Source organism: Stegodyphus dumicola, chromosome 2, assembly GCF_044657685.1.
Source record: "Stegodyphus dumicola isolate Sdum_Otavi_A_Nest chromosome 2, ASM4465768v1".
NCBI classification, from domain to species: Eukaryota; Metazoa; Arthropoda; class Arachnida; order Araneae; family Eresidae; genus Stegodyphus; species Stegodyphus dumicola.
In genome coordinates this window covers 279,993,879-280,013,798 of record NC_140769.1, presented here as the reverse complement: position 1 = coordinate 280,013,798, position 19,920 = coordinate 279,993,879, and the positions used below count along the sequence as shown (strand labels likewise).

At 32.0% G+C, this 19,920-nt stretch overlaps 1 protein-coding gene across 3 annotated transcripts in view; it reads left to right on the top strand.

Moving 5' to 3' along the window:
* LOC118193912 (oxysterol-binding protein-related protein 9) overlaps positions 1-19,920 on the top strand; it is a 106,016-nt gene that overhangs the window by 57,612 nt on the left and 28,484 nt on the right. For all 3 annotated transcript variants that reach the window (XR_015039905.1, XM_085812219.1, XM_085812220.1), the window contains exons 10-17: positions 381-495; positions 5,994-6,079; positions 6,188-6,214; positions 8,459-8,621; positions 15,088-15,256; positions 15,383-15,476; positions 17,653-17,827; positions 17,927-18,023. Coding sequence is in view for 2 of the 3 variants with exons in the window: in XM_085812219.1 (XP_085668345.1) it covers positions 381-495; positions 5,994-6,079; positions 6,188-6,214; positions 8,459-8,621; positions 15,088-15,256; positions 15,383-15,476; positions 17,653-17,827; positions 17,927-18,023 (926 nt within the window). In the remaining variant the exon portion in view is untranslated. The remainder of the gene's footprint in view (positions 1-380; positions 496-5,993; positions 6,080-6,187; positions 6,215-8,458; positions 8,622-15,087; positions 15,257-15,382; positions 15,477-17,652; positions 17,828-17,926; positions 18,024-19,920) is intronic.

Below are 19,920 nucleotides of genomic sequence, written 5' to 3'. Positions count from 1 at the left end.
GCTAATTTAATTTTCATCTTTGTATATATAAAAATGAATGTTTGTCAGTGCATGGAAATCATTAACAAACATTCTGTAAGTAGCATTGCAACACGTACCGGCTAACAACTAGTTATATATTATATTTAAGGAAAATATTTTCATATCTTTTCATTCAGGTTTTAATTAAATTGTTGTTGTTCACTTTCTTAAGCAGTCACTAGTCCATGAATTATTTTGGAAGGGTTTCATTACAGTTTTTTAAATTTTTAAAATGTGCCATCTTTAGTTGTGCCAATCAAGTATATAATTATTCTGAATATAATGTGAAAACTCGTTATCTGTTTTTTTTAACACAATTTCACTTTTTGTGGACTTATAAAAATTCATATTTTATGTAGAAGATCTACCTAGTAACTTAAATTTGGTTGTTCCCGAGACGTCATATTCAAGCAGTGACGACGAAGATTTTTTTGATGCTACGGAAGAAGCAATTAGTTCTCTTCAAAATCCAATGTAATGTAGTACTGTTCTGTAGTATCTTTTAATCAGTGAATATGTAAACTTTATGTATTATATGAATTTAAAGCAAGCTTTCAAATTTTGCTGAGAATGTATTCTTAGTTATTATGTTTTAACATGTTCACTACCCAGAGGACGGGTCTAGGACTTTTTGCTATCGCCATTTCACCATGGCCACTTCTTCGTTAAGATATTTTTCTTTGCATGATTGTATTATATCTTGCCATATTATACTTGTATTTAGTTTTATTATTTGTATATTTATTTAGTTTAATGATTCTGTTAACCTTTTGTATATGTAATAAAGGTTGCTTATAATATACAGTCAAAAGTCGTTAATCCGGATACCCATAATCCGGACCTCAAAGCTACAAACTTTCTGCGCATGCGCATATGGGCTGACGCATGCGCGTAATACCTTTACGCATGCGTGTATGCATGCGCATAATACGTTTACGCATGCGCTTAATGTATAACGGACAGTATAAGCTAAGCTAAAATTATCTAATTATCTGTTTCAGTTAATGCTGCAGATTGCGTTGTTCCTTAATCTTTGAATTTGGTCCGGCTTATTATTTTTTGTAGACTGTTAGAGCAATTTTATAAAAGTAAGCTTGAACTTGATTTTGTCAAATAGAATTTTCGATACTGGATACTGCCAAAGGATCTACAAATCGAAAGCATGTTTCGATACCCATCAAACAAAAAGTGGAATTGCTGCAAAAAATGGATAAAAGCATATCCTTTGTTTCTCTAACCATTCCAAATTTTGTTTATAAATTTCACGCTGCTCTGTGCGGAGGGGGGGAGAACGTCGCGGCGCACAATGAACTGAAAATTGATCTATGAGCACTATCCTTATCTTCAGGGTAGATGTTTTTATTTTATTTGGCTTATAGTTCATTACTAAATGTAGTATTTCATCTCGATGTACTCTGTCTTTGATATGATTTAAATCAAATTCATTATAAATATCACGAATACACATTAAATAGTTTTCTGGTTGCAATTTTCTAATTTCGACTATGTGTAATGTATGCTTTACGCATGTGTGCGTTGAGAGAAATGTTTAATAAAGTAAACAAATAAATATAAAGCTTTTTTTTTTTTTTGTAAATTTTGATATTCTTTAGATCGCAATTGCTCTTTATTTCATAAATTATGATATCATATTTTTAATTGTATAATTTCTGTATGCGATCTTACTAGATTTAAACTGATGATCTATAATCCAGAAAAATCGATAATCCGGAATCGCTGAAGTCCTGACGAGTCCGGATTAAAGACTTTTGACTGTATATAGTTGTTTACAAATATGAGATATGAAGAAATTACACATAGTTAGAAAAATATGTTAGTATCATAGGACACTGGAGCTAAACCTCTGATATAACAGAAGTTATATTATCGATTTTAAAATTATGCAGGTACAATATTTACATGTTTCATCAAAATTGCTTGAAATTTTAATCTACTAGTTCAGAGAAATTGCTCATGCAAGCAGGAAATTTACAATTTATGAAATCTGAATTGAAAACAGAATTACTTGGAATCTTGTCAGCACATTACTCTCTTAAAATTAATAAACCCTTCCAAATAAATTCTTTTCTGGGGGAAAAGTTATTAATTCTAGGTAAGATTTTAGTAATTCTAGAAGATAAGTTTAATTGCAAAAGTTTTTTTTTTTTTTTTTTTTTTTTTTTTTTTAAATTTAAAACAGCCAGAGGTATACACTATATAAATAAAATTATTAAAGTAAATAAACTTAATGATATAATGTGACAAAATATAATATAGGCATATAAAGAAAAATGTCTTTTAAATATACAATAGGTAAACAGAATTATTAAACTAAATCAACTTAATATAATACTGCAAGACATAATACAGTCATGTAAAGAAAAATATGTACTTACGGCGAAACATCCCAGTGGCAAAATGGTGCTGATTGGCAATGTGTAATCTTTGGAATATATTCTAAAAACATTAATGATAATCTTACTATCATACTTGTATGTATCTTAGTTATAAAGTTATTAATTATAAATATATTATTAATTTTAAATACATACATAATTTTCTGTGATCCCAAATGTATAATGCACAAACATGTTGCATGTGCAAACATTAACCTATTAGAACCTGAGACCATGTTTCACAAATAGGAGTCATTGCTTTATGAAGAAAACTATTTAATGTGAGAGCAGTTATTTTGGAGTTCACTGAAAAAATTATAAAAGAACTACATCTGTACCTGATATATGAACCAGTGTATTGAGCAATTAATGATGCCAATTATATTGACTTTCCATTATGTATACTAAATTTTCTTGTGCTGAAGTACTTGCATGTTGTATTTTTTCCCACCAAGACAACTTTCCTTATGGAGGCTGTTTCCGTATTATTTTATGTTTCCTTTTAATGAACCACATTTAAATTTAGTTCAGTTGTTTATATATTAACTGACTCATTAATCTTATTTTCTTTAAATATAAAATTTGATAATTTTTTAAAAAGAACAAAAAATTACTTTCAATATAAATATTTTAATATTTTATAAAAATGATGTATTATAAATTGAATACATATATTTTGTGTATTTGGTAGCAAATTTTACTGTTTTGTGAGTTATATTGCTTCTGAATATATTTCAAAAAGCTTCAGTTTCTTTAAAACTGCCTTTAGAATATAGAATAATTCCTGTGTGTTTGTTTACAGTATTTCGTTTTTATTTCTGAAAGTGTCACAATTTTTGTTTTTCTTCACTTACTAGGTTTATTTTTTCTCAGTAGAAATTATATTCATGATAATCATTAGTAGAATCATCATTAGATAAGATTGTTATCATTCAGCTCCACATTTTTATCATTCTAAACAAATTTATTTTTCCCCCTTTCCCTATTCCATTTAGAATCAAAGCTTTGATAATAACCTATAGCCATGAAATGTACTTTTTAAGTATACAAATAGTTTCCCATCAGATGAAAAAATCTTGGTTTTTGTCTGAGATATTGTAATATAAGTTTGGCTCATATTTTATATTTATAAGATGCTCATGTGACTATCTGATCGGATTGAGAATTCCTTTAAACGCGAGAACATGAGAAACATGAGAATTTCTTTAAACATGAAACATGTTTCACAGGTGGCATTTTGCCAACCTAAAGTCTGTGAGATCCGAAGGAATTTTTTAACAAAAGCAATTACCTTTCTCCACTTTGAATTAAAAATGCTAATATGTTCTGATAGTATCCAATATAGCTGTGCTAAACAAAAAGATGCTACAGTTCTAGAGGTAGTATGATATAGAGCAAGCTTTTCTGTTGCCGAATCTCATATTCACATAACAAATGTAATATGTAGCCATTTTGTATGTATCATTTTGAAGGTACCCTACACCTTTTAGTATGTATATTTGTGAAGTAATATTTTTCTTTTTTCTTTTTTGTTCATTCTGAAGTATTACAGCTGAACAGTTTTGCATTTAAAAGATATGCTTATGAAAATTTTGATTGAAAATGCATCTTTAACACATTCGCTGCCGATAACGCACTGGCATCATTGCTGAAGAGCCAATCACGCTCTTGCGCATGGTATAGGTTGATATCTCAGGTGCTAGTCACATGCTGATGCGGGAAAAGCAATGTCTCGTTGATTTTAATGTTCAAGCAGCATTACATTTTGAATATATATGTTGGTATTTGCATGAAGGTTAGAAACTAGTTGTAAATGGGTTAGCTCCAACTAGTACCAGCAGGTAATGCAGCATTGCAGAAATAATTTTTCCTCTAGTGCCGATCACGCGCTAGTGTGTAGTTATAAAATTTGATGCTTAAAGGCTTAATAGTCAATGTGGTACATATGATAATCTTTTATTTTCTCTTTTAAATCGTATTTCTTATAATAATTAAGTCAGCATATGGGTACAATCTATTTCTATGACACAGCATTAACTATCAATATAGCCCACCAGCAGCCGAGTGGTAAAGTCGCTGAACACTGGTAGTTTGGTCCGAGGTTCGAATCAAGCGAACAGGCTGGCTGCATGGGCATTTTTATGGTTTTCCCCATGTGTAACGTGCATATGAGCCAGTTTCCCTTAGAAAGTCCTCCTCGAAGGCATCCCTCCCTTTAGGCAGATAGCCCTAGTGTACTTTGCCATAATTAAATAAACCAAACTATCAATATAACCTCACACAACCAGCAGTGAAAGTGTTAATAGAACTTGTGGATTGCAAAGCTGATTAATGTCCATATTGCATGGTTTTGAAGACCTAGCAGGAAAGTAATGAGACTTTTTTCACTACCTCTAGAGCTGTAGCATCTTTTTGTAAATAATATGTCTTCAGAAGTTGCAAATTAGTGGTATTTCTTTCAAAGTAGCTCCTGTGGAAAGTTACATACTGTGCATCATATCTAAAAGGCAACTTTTCTTGTGAATTTTCAGTTTGAGAAGTTATCTGAACTCATATTTGGAGAATAACATGACCACAGATGATATACAGCCACATGCTGTAAATTCTTGACCACTAGCAAATTTTGATTTTTTCTTTTTTTGAATGTCATGAGTTTGTTGTATGCTATTCTTATTTTTGGATTATATTAGAAGATTAATTATTTTTTATCATTATAATTGAAAAATTCACTTAATGATTAAGTTTTGATTCATCTCAGATGATGCAAATATACATTTTATATATTTTGTATCTGCTTGAATTTGATGAAGTTTGTTAAACCAGTATAGAGCACATACCTTCTGCAACCACAATTCCTAGGTTAAAATTTTATGTACTGTGAAACAGCTGTATTTCAATTTGCTGCTGATCATCTTCAATTTGCTGCTGATGTTAATAGGTGATCTGATTGTACAAGACTTTTCTTACTGCATTTCGGTCCATTTTAGATATGTTAAATAGACTAAAGTGACTTAAAAAACTTTACAACTCCCATGAAAAGGTGTTATGCCTCATGAAAACTTGCTTTTGCTAAAACATACTATTTGTGTACATGTTTCACCTTTTCAGATGATTCACTTAAATTTTCTGTGAATTCTGTGTAAAACCGTATCTTAAACATTGCTCAAGAATCTGATACTCTGTTATACTAAAATACAACACACATCTAGAGAGCATTTTCTTAATTTGCACATATTTAGACGGACTGTGAAATTTCATCCTGAATATCAAAGAGATATTCAGAGGGAAAGAACATGATCAGACTTACTACTTTTTATCACAGTTTATATTATTCAGTAATAGATATATTTGTAAGTACTTATTCACTTCATTTTTATACCTGCTAAAAGAAATCATTGCCTTTTGCTAAAAGACATAATGGAGCTTTAAACAAATAAGGAAATTATAGTATGTGAATTAGTTTAATGTAATTTAAACAGGGAAGATATAATATTTTCATTTAGGAATTTAAGCAGTTTAAGTGTGTATTTGATAGAGCCAGTAAATTTTATAATTAACGTATTGTTCTCTTTTAAGTGTTGAAGGTCCTATATCCTCTGACGTAGTTACGGTACAGCGGCGAACATCACATCCACATAGACTTACAGCTCAAGACTATGACGGTAAAATTATATAAATATTTTGATTTTAAACTAGTCTGTAAGTTATATATAAAATACATTCTTGAATTTCTTAGTTACCTTATATAAATTTTGAAATTTTTTTCACAGCTTTGTATGAAGATGAAGAAGAGGAATGTAAGAATTTATATATTTCATTCCCTTTAGTTGACATTAAACACATACTTATCTTTGATTTATAAATTTCATTTAATAATTGTTTCTGTTTAGTTATAGATTTGTAAATGTCAAATATAACATATACTTTCTGGGTCTGTGAGATGCAGTTTAAGTAATAAAATATAATATTAATTTGTGATAACTAGTGTGCTAAGTTTGGATAATAATAAGAATCGAAAAGACAGACTTTTAAATAAACATTTTATTTCAGAGATATATAGGTCTGAAAAATATAAAAGACATTTTAAATTAGATATCTATAATTGTTTCAAGTTGTATGAATTGTAAATGAGTTCTTGGGAATTGTTGATAGGCATGTACTTTTTTTTTTTTTTTTTTTTTTTTTCAATTTTAATTATATATTTGCTATAGCTTTTAAGTTTAAATGTATTATGTTACTTATAGTAAAATTTAAAGCATTAGCAAAGTTTGTCACTTTTAAAATTCATGTGAAATTTACAAAAGCCATAAAATCATGTAACTTTTAAAAGCTCTTGGTGAATGTGTGTGTGCTGGGAGGGGGAGAAATCTCTTTTTAGGTTTTGTGTGAGATTTTTGGGCCAAATATGCATCACAGTTAGTGTTTTTATGAGGGTAAGTTGAAAAATAAGTTTCCCCTGCCGACTGTGGTCAGAGTTGTGTATGAAAGTCAAAAAATAGAATGAGACATTAAAGATATGACATACCTTTATTTTATTATTCTCATACGAGTACGTTGAGACATTTGTCATATCGCTTGATAAGCTTAAAAAAGTCCTCCAAGAAAAATTCACGCTTTGCATATGGAAGAAGCGTTGAACGGCTATGGGCGAAAGGCAACACAGCAGGAAAACACGCAAGTCACCGATACACCATTGGGTAGAGGTTGCTGCAAATCAAGCAGATGGCGCTGTTGCAGTGCCTGCGCAAAGTGGAGACCAGCCTCTCATTTGAGGCCCGGTAGGTATGGAGAGAAGGTGCGTTTTGAATTCGTGGTCAAAGGAGGAAGTGAGAGCAGTTATCTGCTATGAATGGGAACATGGAGTATCAGGAACAGAAATTCATAACCGCCTCGTGGAAGTCTATGGGCCAGGTGTGATGTCGAAGCGAATGGTGCGGAGATGGTGTCGCACATTCAGTGATGGACGTCAAGAAGTGGAGGACATACCGAGAGCTGGACGGACGCGCACGGCCACTACAGATGCAAATGTCAGGAAGGTGGATGACATGATTAGAGCAAACCGGTGTATCACCATCGATGAAGTAGCGGAAGAACTTGGAATCTCGCATGAGCAAGCTCAAAACATCATCCACGACATTCTTCGATACAGAAAAGTGTCAGCACGATGGGTGCCCCGACAATTGACTCGACACACAAGGAACAACACATGGGGGTCAGCCTGGAACATCTCGTGCGTTACCATGAAGATGGCAATGACTTTCTGTTTCGGATTGTGATGGGGGATGAAACGCGGGTCCACCATTTCACGCCAGAATCGAAGGCCGCATCTATGGAGTGGAAACATCCGTCATCACCTGTCCGAAAGAAGTTCAAGACAACTCTCTCGGCAGGTAAAGTGCTCCTCACAGTTTTCTGGAACGCCCAAGGAGTTTTGTTGCTGGACTTTTTGGAGGTTGGAACCATCAATGCTACGCGTTACTGTGACACCCTGTCGAAATTGAAAGAGGCGATTCGGAAAAAGCGGCCTGGCCTTCTCACATCTGGCGTTCTGCTGTTGGATGACAATGCCAGACCACATTCGGCGACGGCAACGCAAAACCATATTGCAACTCTTGGTTGGGAGCGCCTACACCATCCGCCATACGGTCCTGATCTCGCACCAAGTGACTTCCATCTGTTTCCGGCTTTGAAGAAAAATCTCGGGGGAAGGCGCTTTGGAAGCAATACTGAAGTGAAACAAGCCGTTCAACGCTTCTTCCGCATGCAAAGCCCTGATTTTTTCCTGGAGGGCTTTTTGAAGCGATATGACAAGTGTCTCAATGTACTTGGTACCTATGTGGAAAAATAAAGGTATTTCATATCTTTAATGTCTCATTCTATTTTTTGACTTTCATACACAACTCTGACCACAGTTGACAGGGGAAACTTATTTTTCAACTTACCCTCACATGTTTAACTGATTGCATTTTTTTAAAACTTAATAAAATTGTTTTTCTCTCCTCGTAAGTCATGTTAGTTTACTTTTACTTCTGTTTGGGTAGTAGGATCTTTGGAAGGACAAGGAAGTGTAATTAGTCATTTACTTTCACAAGTCAAAATTGGAATGGATCTGACGAAAGTTGTTCTCCCAACTTTTATACTTGAACGTCGATCTTTGCTTGAGATGTATGCTGATTTTTTTGCCCATCCTGACCTATTCATTAGGTAAGATAATTATAGCTCAGTTATGTTGAGCTTTGCAACTTTTACTTTAAATTTTTGATATTTATTTCTCTTAATGTTTATTCCTTGCCTCATTTATTTTATGAATTTAACGTAAATTACAAATATTAGTATTTCTTTTTCTGTTATATTTCGTGTTTTAGCTTTGCCCTTTTGTTGCTATTTTTTTAACTTCTTTTGTTGTTATGTTAGTTTCTCCGCTTTCTTAATTTTTGCACATTGATGTAGCACTATAAATTTAATGATCGTTATCATGATCATCCATGTTCTCTATAATTTTTTGAATAATGCCTCAGTTTAGCTTTTCTAGAACTTTTTAACTTTATAAATTAGAGTCATTGGCAGACTATGTTTTCTCCTTTTAAATACTTTTTTAGCCTTCCTTACTACTGGTATACTTATACTATTTTTTTAAAAACTGACACTATTTAGAGCCATCTGTAACTTGATCTGTCGGCTTGAATGGCACCAAATTTGGTAGGGTAACTTGGGAAGAAAAGATTTCATGAAAAAAAAATTAGTTCTGAAATTTGCCAATAGGGGGAAATATAGTGCTGTTCTAATCTACGCAACTAAGAACATGCATGAAGTGCAGGCAAAATTTGCAAATGCAAATACTCAGTTACGTAAACAACAACAGCATCATTAACTCAGTCTATAAAGATAAGAGGAAAACACCGAAGGATATTCTAAATGTTAGCTGGGTTCAAAATGCATCTCACTTTAACTTGGTGCACGTTATTTGTGAAGTTATTTTATTTTCATCAATCGAATGCAACGCCGCTCTTTGTGGGTTTAGAAGCTGTAACAACCTATGTAAAGACCCTCTATCTATTAAGGAATTGAAAGATATGATTCCAAGTGTTTAAAGAAACAGAATCCTTAGCAGTTTGATTTGGCAGAAACTGTTGTCAAAATAGGCAGTTTCTGATGTCACGACTGCAGTCTGTAACATTACCCATGGCACCATTGCCGCTAGTGGCAGTGTCCAGTTAATAGTACAACAATTGGATTTGAATTTTTTAATGGTACCGAAAATCTTTCAGAAAGTTATTCACTTCTTCCCATAAAAGATAAGCTGCATGCAGGAATTAAAACATGATTATGATAAGTGAGTGGTATTTGCTCTGACATTTTTTGTCAGGATAAAGGTGAACAATGCTTGGGATGAAAAATTCTCTGGGGAGATGAGTCCCATTTTTACCTAAATTGCACTGGTAACATTCATAATTTTTTAACTTGGATATTTGAACAATTCAGAAAATCCCATTGCATTCACAAAAAGTCACACCACTGTTTTGTGTGGCCTTATGCAGATTTCATCAGTGGACAATTCTTTTCTGAGAGCATTATTTTAACAAGAACACGCATCTGTGCTACTAACATGCTAAGATAGTCTGATATACTGACTAGTTTTGTCATTTTACAACTTCAGCAAAGGCAGATGCTGTATCAGGTAACTTTTATGCAGCTTGGAGCAGCACCGCACATTGGTCTATCATTACATCTGTTGTGGGATGACAGAAGAAAGGGTCATAAATTGCTTTTTTTCCCCCTTGTGTGGTCATGTTGCTCTCTGGATCTAACCCCGCATGACATTTTCCTGTGAGGTTATTTCAAGTTATAAGGTATTTTCTCCCTCCTTTCTGCTTGCCTTCATGGTGTAATGATAGCACACTCGGCACGTATTCGAGAGGTCCAGGTTCGAGTCCTGGTGAGGGCATTGCTCATTTTTCATGTCTTCTGCTTCAAAATAACCTAATGACTTCAGTGATGCCTTAACTAAAACGTAGTGGATGATGATTCTTCACCACCAGGATTTGGCAGTTGAGTCGCCTAAACCCTAGCCGCTTTTTGAAAGGGGGAGCATATAAGGTATTGTCTCCATCCTTTCTGCATGCCTGCATGGTATAATGGTAGCACACTTGGCATGTATTCGAGAGGTCCTGGTTCGAGTCCCAGCGAGGGCATTGCTAATTTTCGTGTTTCCTGCTTCAAGAATACCTAATGTCTCTACCAAGTTCGGGATCTAGTTTAGAGTTCCAACTTGACAACCTTAAAAGGACAACATATCATGGGCTGTGCTGAGCATTCCTAGTGGCATGTTACATTTGGCTATAAAAAGTATGGTGTACAGGATGCAATGCTTTATCTACGACAATGGCAGTCACATTGCCTTTACCAAGGAAGCACTTTTATTGAATGAACTGCTATGGTTCCTTGAAATATAATCTCTGTAACTTTTGGGGGCAGTTCATTTGCTGCATTAAAATGGTGTTATACTGAAATTTCTACTTGTTATTGATTTGTCTAGTTCTGAGCTGTATAGGCTAGAAGAGCACTACATTTCTTCCTGTCAACAACTTTTGGAGCTAATTCTTTTTCATGGAATATTTTTCACCATGTTATCAATAGTCCCCCTGACAAATTTGGTGGCATTCCAATTTGGTGGCTCTGAGTAGTGTCATTTAAAAAAAAAAAAGCATACCCTGTATTTCTAAAATAAATTTAAACTATAAAATTCCTTTAATTTTTATTGGTATTTCATAGTTAAATTAATAGAATATAATTTATATTTGTTTTTAATAATTCATGGATGTTTGCATCATTTTTACCTTATTAACCTGCTGATTCTTGCATAGTTGTTCTATGTTTGGACATATGCTAGTAAAAAGCACTACTGTTATAGTGTTTTAAGTCTGTGTTTTTTTTTTTTTTTTTTTTTTTTTCTGAGACTAGATTGGGAAGTTTGTAGATGTAATAATTATTAATAAATATCATAAGTTTTGGGAGCATAAGTGATAGACAGTAGTCATGCATAACTTCCAGACTCTTGAGATTTTCAGCTATTGTGTGGTATTACGCTGTTAATTTGAATTTTATTTTTTGCTATTATGTAAAATCTATGAGAACCATAAGGGCAGGCTTTGAAGGTTACTAATGGTCCACAGACCACAGTTTGAGAATAGTGCCTATTCTGCAGGCTATAGTACAGTTATTGCATTGCAAAAAACAGTTAGAGATGTTCACTACGAGGATAGGAAGTACAATTAATGAGTTCGACATTAGGAAAATCGCAAACATTTCGTGCCATTTTTCGCATCCAAAGGCAAACTTTTTGTGTCTAAAATCGGGCTCAGAGTATTTCTTTCTCCCTTTCACCAGCCATGAAAACCTATTTAGAAGTTCTGTTCAAATCAGATTGAACAGCGTACCTGTCACACTGAAGAATGCTGAATAACGACCCCCTAACAAGCAACATAGAACACAAAGACTGGTGTAGTCTTTAGAGCAGATATTTTTCCCTTTGCACTCAACCCCACTTCCACTTCCCGCACTTAACATCAAATGCATTGCAATCTATTTCAATTGAAATGTAATTTTTAATTGTCAAGTAAAAGCTTTATTTAAAGTAAAAATAAGTGCATTAGCTAGTATTGCCTATTTGAAATGTCGTTGGATTTTGTTTTATTATTTTCTTGATGCACTGTAACAAAGATAGTGATCGAATTATTTCCCATATATTTTTATATACTTAATTAAAAGATTTAATTTCCTTATGCGATAAAAAGATCTTTCTTTATCTTAGATATTTAAGGTTCTTATTAAAAGTTGCAATTTTTTAATTTAGAGTTTTTTTTTTTTTAACTTGCTCTTTTTATACAGCAAGGAAAGTTTTAATTATGTGAAGTGCCTATTTCAGAGAGATTGCCCATTCCTTTGAATAATGGACTGAAAATTCAACAAAGTTCATAATTAAGCAGCAAATTTATGATCATTTTTAATTTTTTAAATTATAATTGTTGCCGCTTTCTTTATAATTTATTTCTTTTATGTCATGCATGTTATTAGATATATATTCTAATTTTAGTTCGATATTTGTTCTGGAAAACAGTTTATAAAACTGCTTACAATTACGTTTTGTTTCGTCGTTGCATTTATTCGGCATATCTGCCATTTCTAACTCTTCCAAGCAAAATTTAACATTCCTTAATTCTTTACTCCTGTAAAGTCTCCTATATAAATCTGTCTCCTGTAGGAAATGCAGATGCGACTACTCTCAAACCAAAATAGTAAATATTGTTGAAAATGTTTTGTAAAAAATATAATTACATATTTAGGAAGGAACTGAAAGAAAATATACAGCAATCCAAATTTCATATATTACTATTCTATCTTTTAAAATTCTCGAACCTTTATTGCTGTAGCTTTCACAATTAATGAGATTTAAAGCAATAGAAAGGTATTGATTAAAAAGTTTTAAAAAAATCGGAAAGGTTTCAGATTTTAAATTACGTCCAAAGGGGCATTTTTTTAACATTTTATGTGTTACCTTTATTTATTAAATATCATGTTTTTCATACTTAAACCATAAAATTCAGTTCAAGAGCAATATTGCAAAATAATTTTAAATAAAGCATATCTTTTTAGAATTTCCAATACACAGTCTCACACGCTGGAGATAAAAAAATTTTTCTGTACAATGTTGCCTTTGCTCGCGTTGAAAGCTTTGAGTTTGTTAATCAAAAATTCGTTAAAGTTTTACAAAATATGAAATCGATAATAAAACAAATTCCAAACTTCAAATTTGGGCTTCCACATGCCCATACTCGCAGGAGGATTACATTGTTTAAAATTGGATGGCTATATGTACCGTTGTTTTATCACAATGTGAAAAACATACATACATTTATGCAGATTCTTAATTATTTAATTTCTTAAAATAAATTTCTTTATTTAAAGAGGGTGATAGTATTTGGTGGCAACAATTTTAAAAATGAAACAACTCTTTCAGAGAATCAATGCAAAATGCCGAAACGAAATTAATAGTGCTTTTGTGCAAATTGCCCCATTTGGACTAATAAACATTAATAGTACAAGTTTTGAAAAATGAAATGTAACTTAAAAAATTTCAGTTCAACGATGTCATTCATAATTGGCGCAACATAGTCATAATGAAATTTAAAGCAAGTAATATTTCCATCTGCGTAGGTAAAGTGATAAAACAAAATGCGCATATTAGGTATAACATTTCAATGTAGTTCAGAGAATAATTGTGGATCTCTTAAGATATGGTTGAGGGGGTATATACACGACGACAGTGTCCCCCATCCTTTACGTTCCTGAAACAGCCCCGCTGTGATCCTAATGCGACACTGCTAAGAAGATAAGTAACCCATCAATAACCCCTTTTCATTTTCGACTCATTCTGGGGGGCTGGAAAAAGATGCTACGACGTATCTGTCTCGTGGCTTACGGTCTAGCCCAAATTTCACTCCGACGATAGTCTGCCAATGCTAACGGATGACGATGCATTTCTTGTGAACGTATCTCTCTCGGGGAAAATGGTGAACTGGTTAATAAGGGTGATTAAAAGTTTTTCAAAAAAATTCCTTTTTTTTCTTCCCAGCAACTGCAATTTTCATCTGTAAAAGCAGCCTGAAAAACAGAGCATTTTTCATGCTATGTCAATCTGAAAACATGACAGTGTTCAAAGCAATTTAATTAGCCATTGTTTGCTGGAAACTTATTTGCTTTCAGTCATATAGAAAATTCTTCAGTCTTTTCTCAATTACATCTGATGAACAGATTTAAACCGAAGTAAAGCATTTGTCAACGATTTGATGCTTCAAGAATCTTTAAAATGATTTCTTTGCTTTTAATAAATGTAATCACAGTTGAATCAGGAATAAAATTTTCCTTTGCAAAATTAAATTTCTTCCAAATGTTTTGAAGTTTAAATTTATTTTTAGTTTTGGTGGAAGAATAAGAGTTGTATGGTGACATTTTTACTGAAAAGAAAAAAATTTTTAATTGGTACTTAAAAAAAAAGAAAAGTTATCTATCTGAGGCTGTATTTGGTGACTGAAAGTTATTTTTTACGAAAAAGCTGGAATTTATTTTTGTTCATTCTCTTATCTTAATTTCTTATCTTCATTCTCTTTCTCTGTTTGAGTAAAAGCATTCTTGGGAAATATAGCAATTTCCAGGTATTGAAGAAGAGACTTAAGATAAATTAATTTTGACTTAGGCAGGAAGTTATTCATTTTACTGTGCATTCCCCCACATAACACAATATATGAGGCAAAACAAAATTTTAAGAAAAGATGAGTTATTCAAAATGTCAATTTTTATGAGGATAAAAGTAGTGAACTTCACTATGCATTATTTACAGTTAGGTAATGTGTAAATAAGCTTATGTTTTTTTAATAGCCTTTTTAATGAGGAAAATCATGGGCACTGTTCTGGTTTTAAATAAAGTACTAAAACTATTATTGGGATAGTTTTTTCAGTAAAACTGACTGACAGCATTTTCAAATTATTTTAGATGGATAGTTATGTGTTTTATATTAATTTATTTTTGGTATTTGATTGCAATTTTGTATGCCTGAAAGCGGGCACTGATATGAAAAATATATTCAATACTTAGTTCAGTTATTTTTTGTAGCATTCCAGATTTTGATAGCCCTAAAGATCGTTTTGTGCAAGTTGTTAGATGGTATTTATCAGCTTTTCATGCTGGCCGTAAAAGCTCTGTTGCTAAGAAACCATACAATCCAATCCTTGGAGAAATATTTCGATGTTTCTGGCACATACCAAACGTTCAGGAAGATGATGTAATTATTTATGTTGGTAATTAATTGAAATAAATTATTGAATTGATGTTTATATTTTGCATTTTTTTCTGTTGATGTAGTTTACAAGCTCTTTTTAATCTGCTTTATTTTGTAACAATATTTAAGGATTCTCCCAAAAAGGTGGAAGATGGACCTGTACCATGGGCAACAAGAGATCATTTGACTTTCATAGCAGAGCAAGTTTCACATCATCCTCCTAGTAAATATTTCATTATTATTTTAATAAATTAATTATTTCATGCTGGCATGTTTTGCCTTCCTCTGATGTGCCACTCAATCAAACTAAAAGTTGCACAAGAAAAATTTTTAAAAAGTAATGTAATTGTTAAAATAATTATTCTGAGGGAAAGTTATTATATAGAAATAAAACTAAACAAAGTTATTGTATAATAACACAGAATTTGAATATGTTGTAAAAAGAATACAGAAAAAATATTAGTATCTTTATCTGTAGTTGGTTGAGGAAAAACTGCTCACCAGAAAGTTCTATTCATATTGAAAACCAACAGGGGAATATTAAGCATACAGTACAAAGTCTGAAATCCAGATGTCCATTTTCTGGAATGATCTAAAATCTGGACCTCAAAACCATCAACAATGTTTTCTCATAGACTTTACACATGCACATTTAATTTCCCTCTCCGGGCATAATAAAACATCTGGAGAGTCCTAATTCTTAATTTCACTTCGACACTAAATAAAATAGTACCTTGTTATTGAAGAAACAATCATTTTAGCATAAGTTTGTACAATCAGTAATTTGGCTCCGTTGATGTGTATCTGCTTGGCACATATCTCAAACCGAAACATTCCACATAGATACATCGTTGATCTGACGCCAACCTGGCGAATCATTATTTATTATACTTTCCTTTCACCACCGCATGTTTTATCAAAACATGACAACTTGAGTAATGACTCATGTAGTGATGCCTAAACAATTTTTTTATGTTAGTAGTTGAATAATAAAGGAGTATGGTAACCTTTTATGTTGACATTACGCTTGGCGATAATTACAGATTTAAGTTAAATGTGCTAAAAAAAGTTGACGAAACATTTACCAAAAATTTCTTTCCATATCCTAAAAATAGATTTTGTTGATGATACTCATAAACCCAAAGATTACATTTATGGCTATTTGAATTAAGATGAACTGATTTGTTATTAACTTAAACCCAGAACCAATGCCAGGACTCGTACGGTCGCGCTGAGTCGCAGAATATAGGACCCACAGAGACTACATCAGGCGGTAAGATATGTAGCCCACAGTAATTTATTTGTAATATGTGGTATAAATAAATGTTAAGTATATGTGGGAATTTATGTATTCAGAACTCTGATAAGCCTTAAGCATGTACAAGAAATAAGACATAAGCATAATAAATAACTGAACTAATACAATTCAGGCTTAATTGTCTCAGTGCGTGATAGAAGGAAGATAAAATTTAACAGAAAAACTTGCCATTAGATGCCAAGCTCATGATACATAACCAAATGTGTGTAGTGAAGGATGGCTAAATTTGATGATGATAGCCCCAAATTTTAAAGGTTTTCGGATATCGCAAAACTAAGGTGAAATTGTCCAATTAACAGATTTTGTAAAGAAATTTGGAGAAGTGGTAATAAATGAAGATGATATAAAAGAAGTTTCTCACTGTAATGGCAGTGCTTCTCAATCATCAATCAATTAATGAATGGCGAAATCTGTAGTATGGTTGTAGATCCAGAAAGTACCACTACCGATAGTGAAGAAAGTGACAGAGAAGTTACTGAAAATGAGAAAATTTCAATTGACAAGTTAGTCGGAATTCTCGAAACAGCAGTTACAGGACTTCAACAATGTAACTAAACAAAAGGTTATGTCTGTCTACAGAATTAAAGAGAAAGTAGTAGCACAAAAAAAAAAAAAAAAAAAAAGCAACTTAAACAACTTACATTGAAAGAAATGTTGAATAAGGTAACCAAATAAATATTAAAGCTTTTTTTTGTAAATTTTGATACCCTTTAGATCATAAATACTTCATTAATATTTCATAAATCACAATTTCATATTTTTAATTTTATAATTTCTACATGCCATCTTACTAGATTTAAACTGATGATCTAATATCCAGAATCTCCGAAGTCCCGACGAGTCCAGATTTCGGACTTTGTACTGTGCTTGGTAACTTTTCCACGAAAATTATAATTTCTAATTATTTTGATTTGCCTACAGTTTCTGCCTCTAAGATTTAATTCTTGGTAGCAGATAGATGGTAGATGATACTTAATAAATAAATGTAACACACAAAATGTTAAAATAATGTGCCTTAGGGCATAATTTAAAATCTGAAACCTTTCAGATTTTCTTATTTATTTGAGCATCTTTTTTCTAGTCTCTGCTTTTTATGCTGAGCATGTGAACAAAAGCATTAGCTGTACTGCCCACATATGGACTAAATCAAAATTTCTTGGACTTTCCATTGGCGTTCAGAATATTGGACAGGCTATTATAAATGTATTAAAACACAATGAGGAATATATATTAACATTTCCTAATGGATATGGCAGGTAAATATATTTATGCATGTTGATATTTTATTACTATGATTCTGATTTGTTAAGAAAATTAATAGTTTATTTTTATTTATAAAAAATATTCATTTTCAGATCTATTCTAAGAGTTCCATGGATTGAATTGGGAGGATCTGTTACTGTTTCATGTCCACAAACTGGTTATCATGCAAATATTGAATTCCATACCAGGGTATATATTCGTTGATTTATTATTTACAAACTATTATATGATTAAAAATTGTTTATATAATTATGGAAATATTAGGAAGAAATATTGTAGTGATCTTGCTAAAAAGTTACCAGGAGCTTTGGCTCCATGAAATAGTTCAACGCAGTATTTTTTAAATATTAACATAGAAGTAATTAAAAAAATATATTAACATGGAAAAGTGAAAAAACAGCCTACACGCAAAATAAAACTGTTAACACAAACACAAACGTCACATATCACAAATGATCAGATTAGTTTTTTTGTGCTTTCACTAGTTTTCCAACATTGATTTTAACAGTTTTATTTCGCATGTAGGCTGTTTTTTCACTTTTCCATGTTAATTTTTTTTTAAATTACTTCTATTTTTAGCAAGATCACTACAATATTTCTTCCTATTATTTCATATTTTTGCAGCATTTTGTGCAAAAAATTTTTAAGACCAAAAAGGTCTTACGTCACATTACTTGTTAGCTTTTCAATTTCTATCTCGATTTTTATTATGGAAATATTAATATACTTTTCTGTATTATATTGTCTCTTTTAATAGTAATTGAATATTTTAGCATTATTCATTTATTTGTTTGCAGTATATGTAACCATCTGTAAGGTTTAAATGTAATTTCTGTGCAATACCCAGTTTAAATTTCTTATAAAATATTTTGGGAAAATTTGCTTATTTTTAAAAAGAAGGAATTATGAATAAAAAGAGGATGAATAAAAATTGAATTCCTTGAAACCCTGACATAGCAAAGGGTAATCCAGATAAATTTATGTATCTAGATTTACTGGTAGAAATTATGTGAAAGATTTGATGTAGCTGTAATTTTTGTATGCTTCCAAAATGGGCTGGTTACACAAGCCTTTTGTGATTTTCCAAATGTGAACATCAATCAGTTTCTCCTAAAATTTTTCTTCATAAAAGCATACTTTCCCATTAGTTGGTAGTTTTCAGCTATTTTGCTTGGAATAATTAAGTATGTATTGGTGGTAAGTGTTATGTAGAACCAAGGGAAAAGTAGGCATAGGCGCACGTCATTGCAAAAACCACATTTATTGAAGGCATAACACACAAATAGTGAAACTCCAAATACTGGAAAACACAGACAGTATAAACAGCATGGACAGCTAGTACTTACACATACGCTTGGCATCATTTGGAGTGAGCATAAAACTTTGTTAACAGTAAGTATTATTTTGAAGATAATATTCCATAATTCTAGAAACTCCAGTTCATTGTGAAAATTTTTAAATACTACATTCAAAAGTCGTTAATCCGGACTCGTCGGGACTTCGGCGATTCCGGATTATAGATCATCAGTTTACATCTCGTAAGATGGCATGCAGAAATTCTAAAATTAAAAATATGAAACCTTAATTTATGAAATAAAGAACAATTATAATCTAAAGGGTATCAAAATTTACAAAAAAAAAAAAAAAAAAAAAAAGCTTAATATTTATTTGTTTACTTTATTAAACATTTCTTTCAATGTAAGTTGTTTAAGTTGCTTCGTTTTATGTGATAATACTTTCTCTTTAATTCTATAAACAGACATAATTTCTTGTTCAGTTACAAAGTTCCGCTGTTCAAGTCCCGTTAATTGTTGTGCCGAGAATACCGACGAACTTGTCAATCGAAATTTTTTTCGTTTTCACTAACCTCTCTGTCACATTCTTCATGTCTTTATCCATTTTCTGCAGCAATTCCACTTTTTGTTTGATGGACATCGAAACATACTTTCATTTTGTACGATGCTTTGGGAGCTCCAGAATTGGAAATTCTATTTGACATAATCGAAAGTTCAAGTTTTACTTTTATAAAATTGCTCTTACAGTCTGCAAAAAATAATAAGCCGGATCCAATTCGAAGATTAAGGAA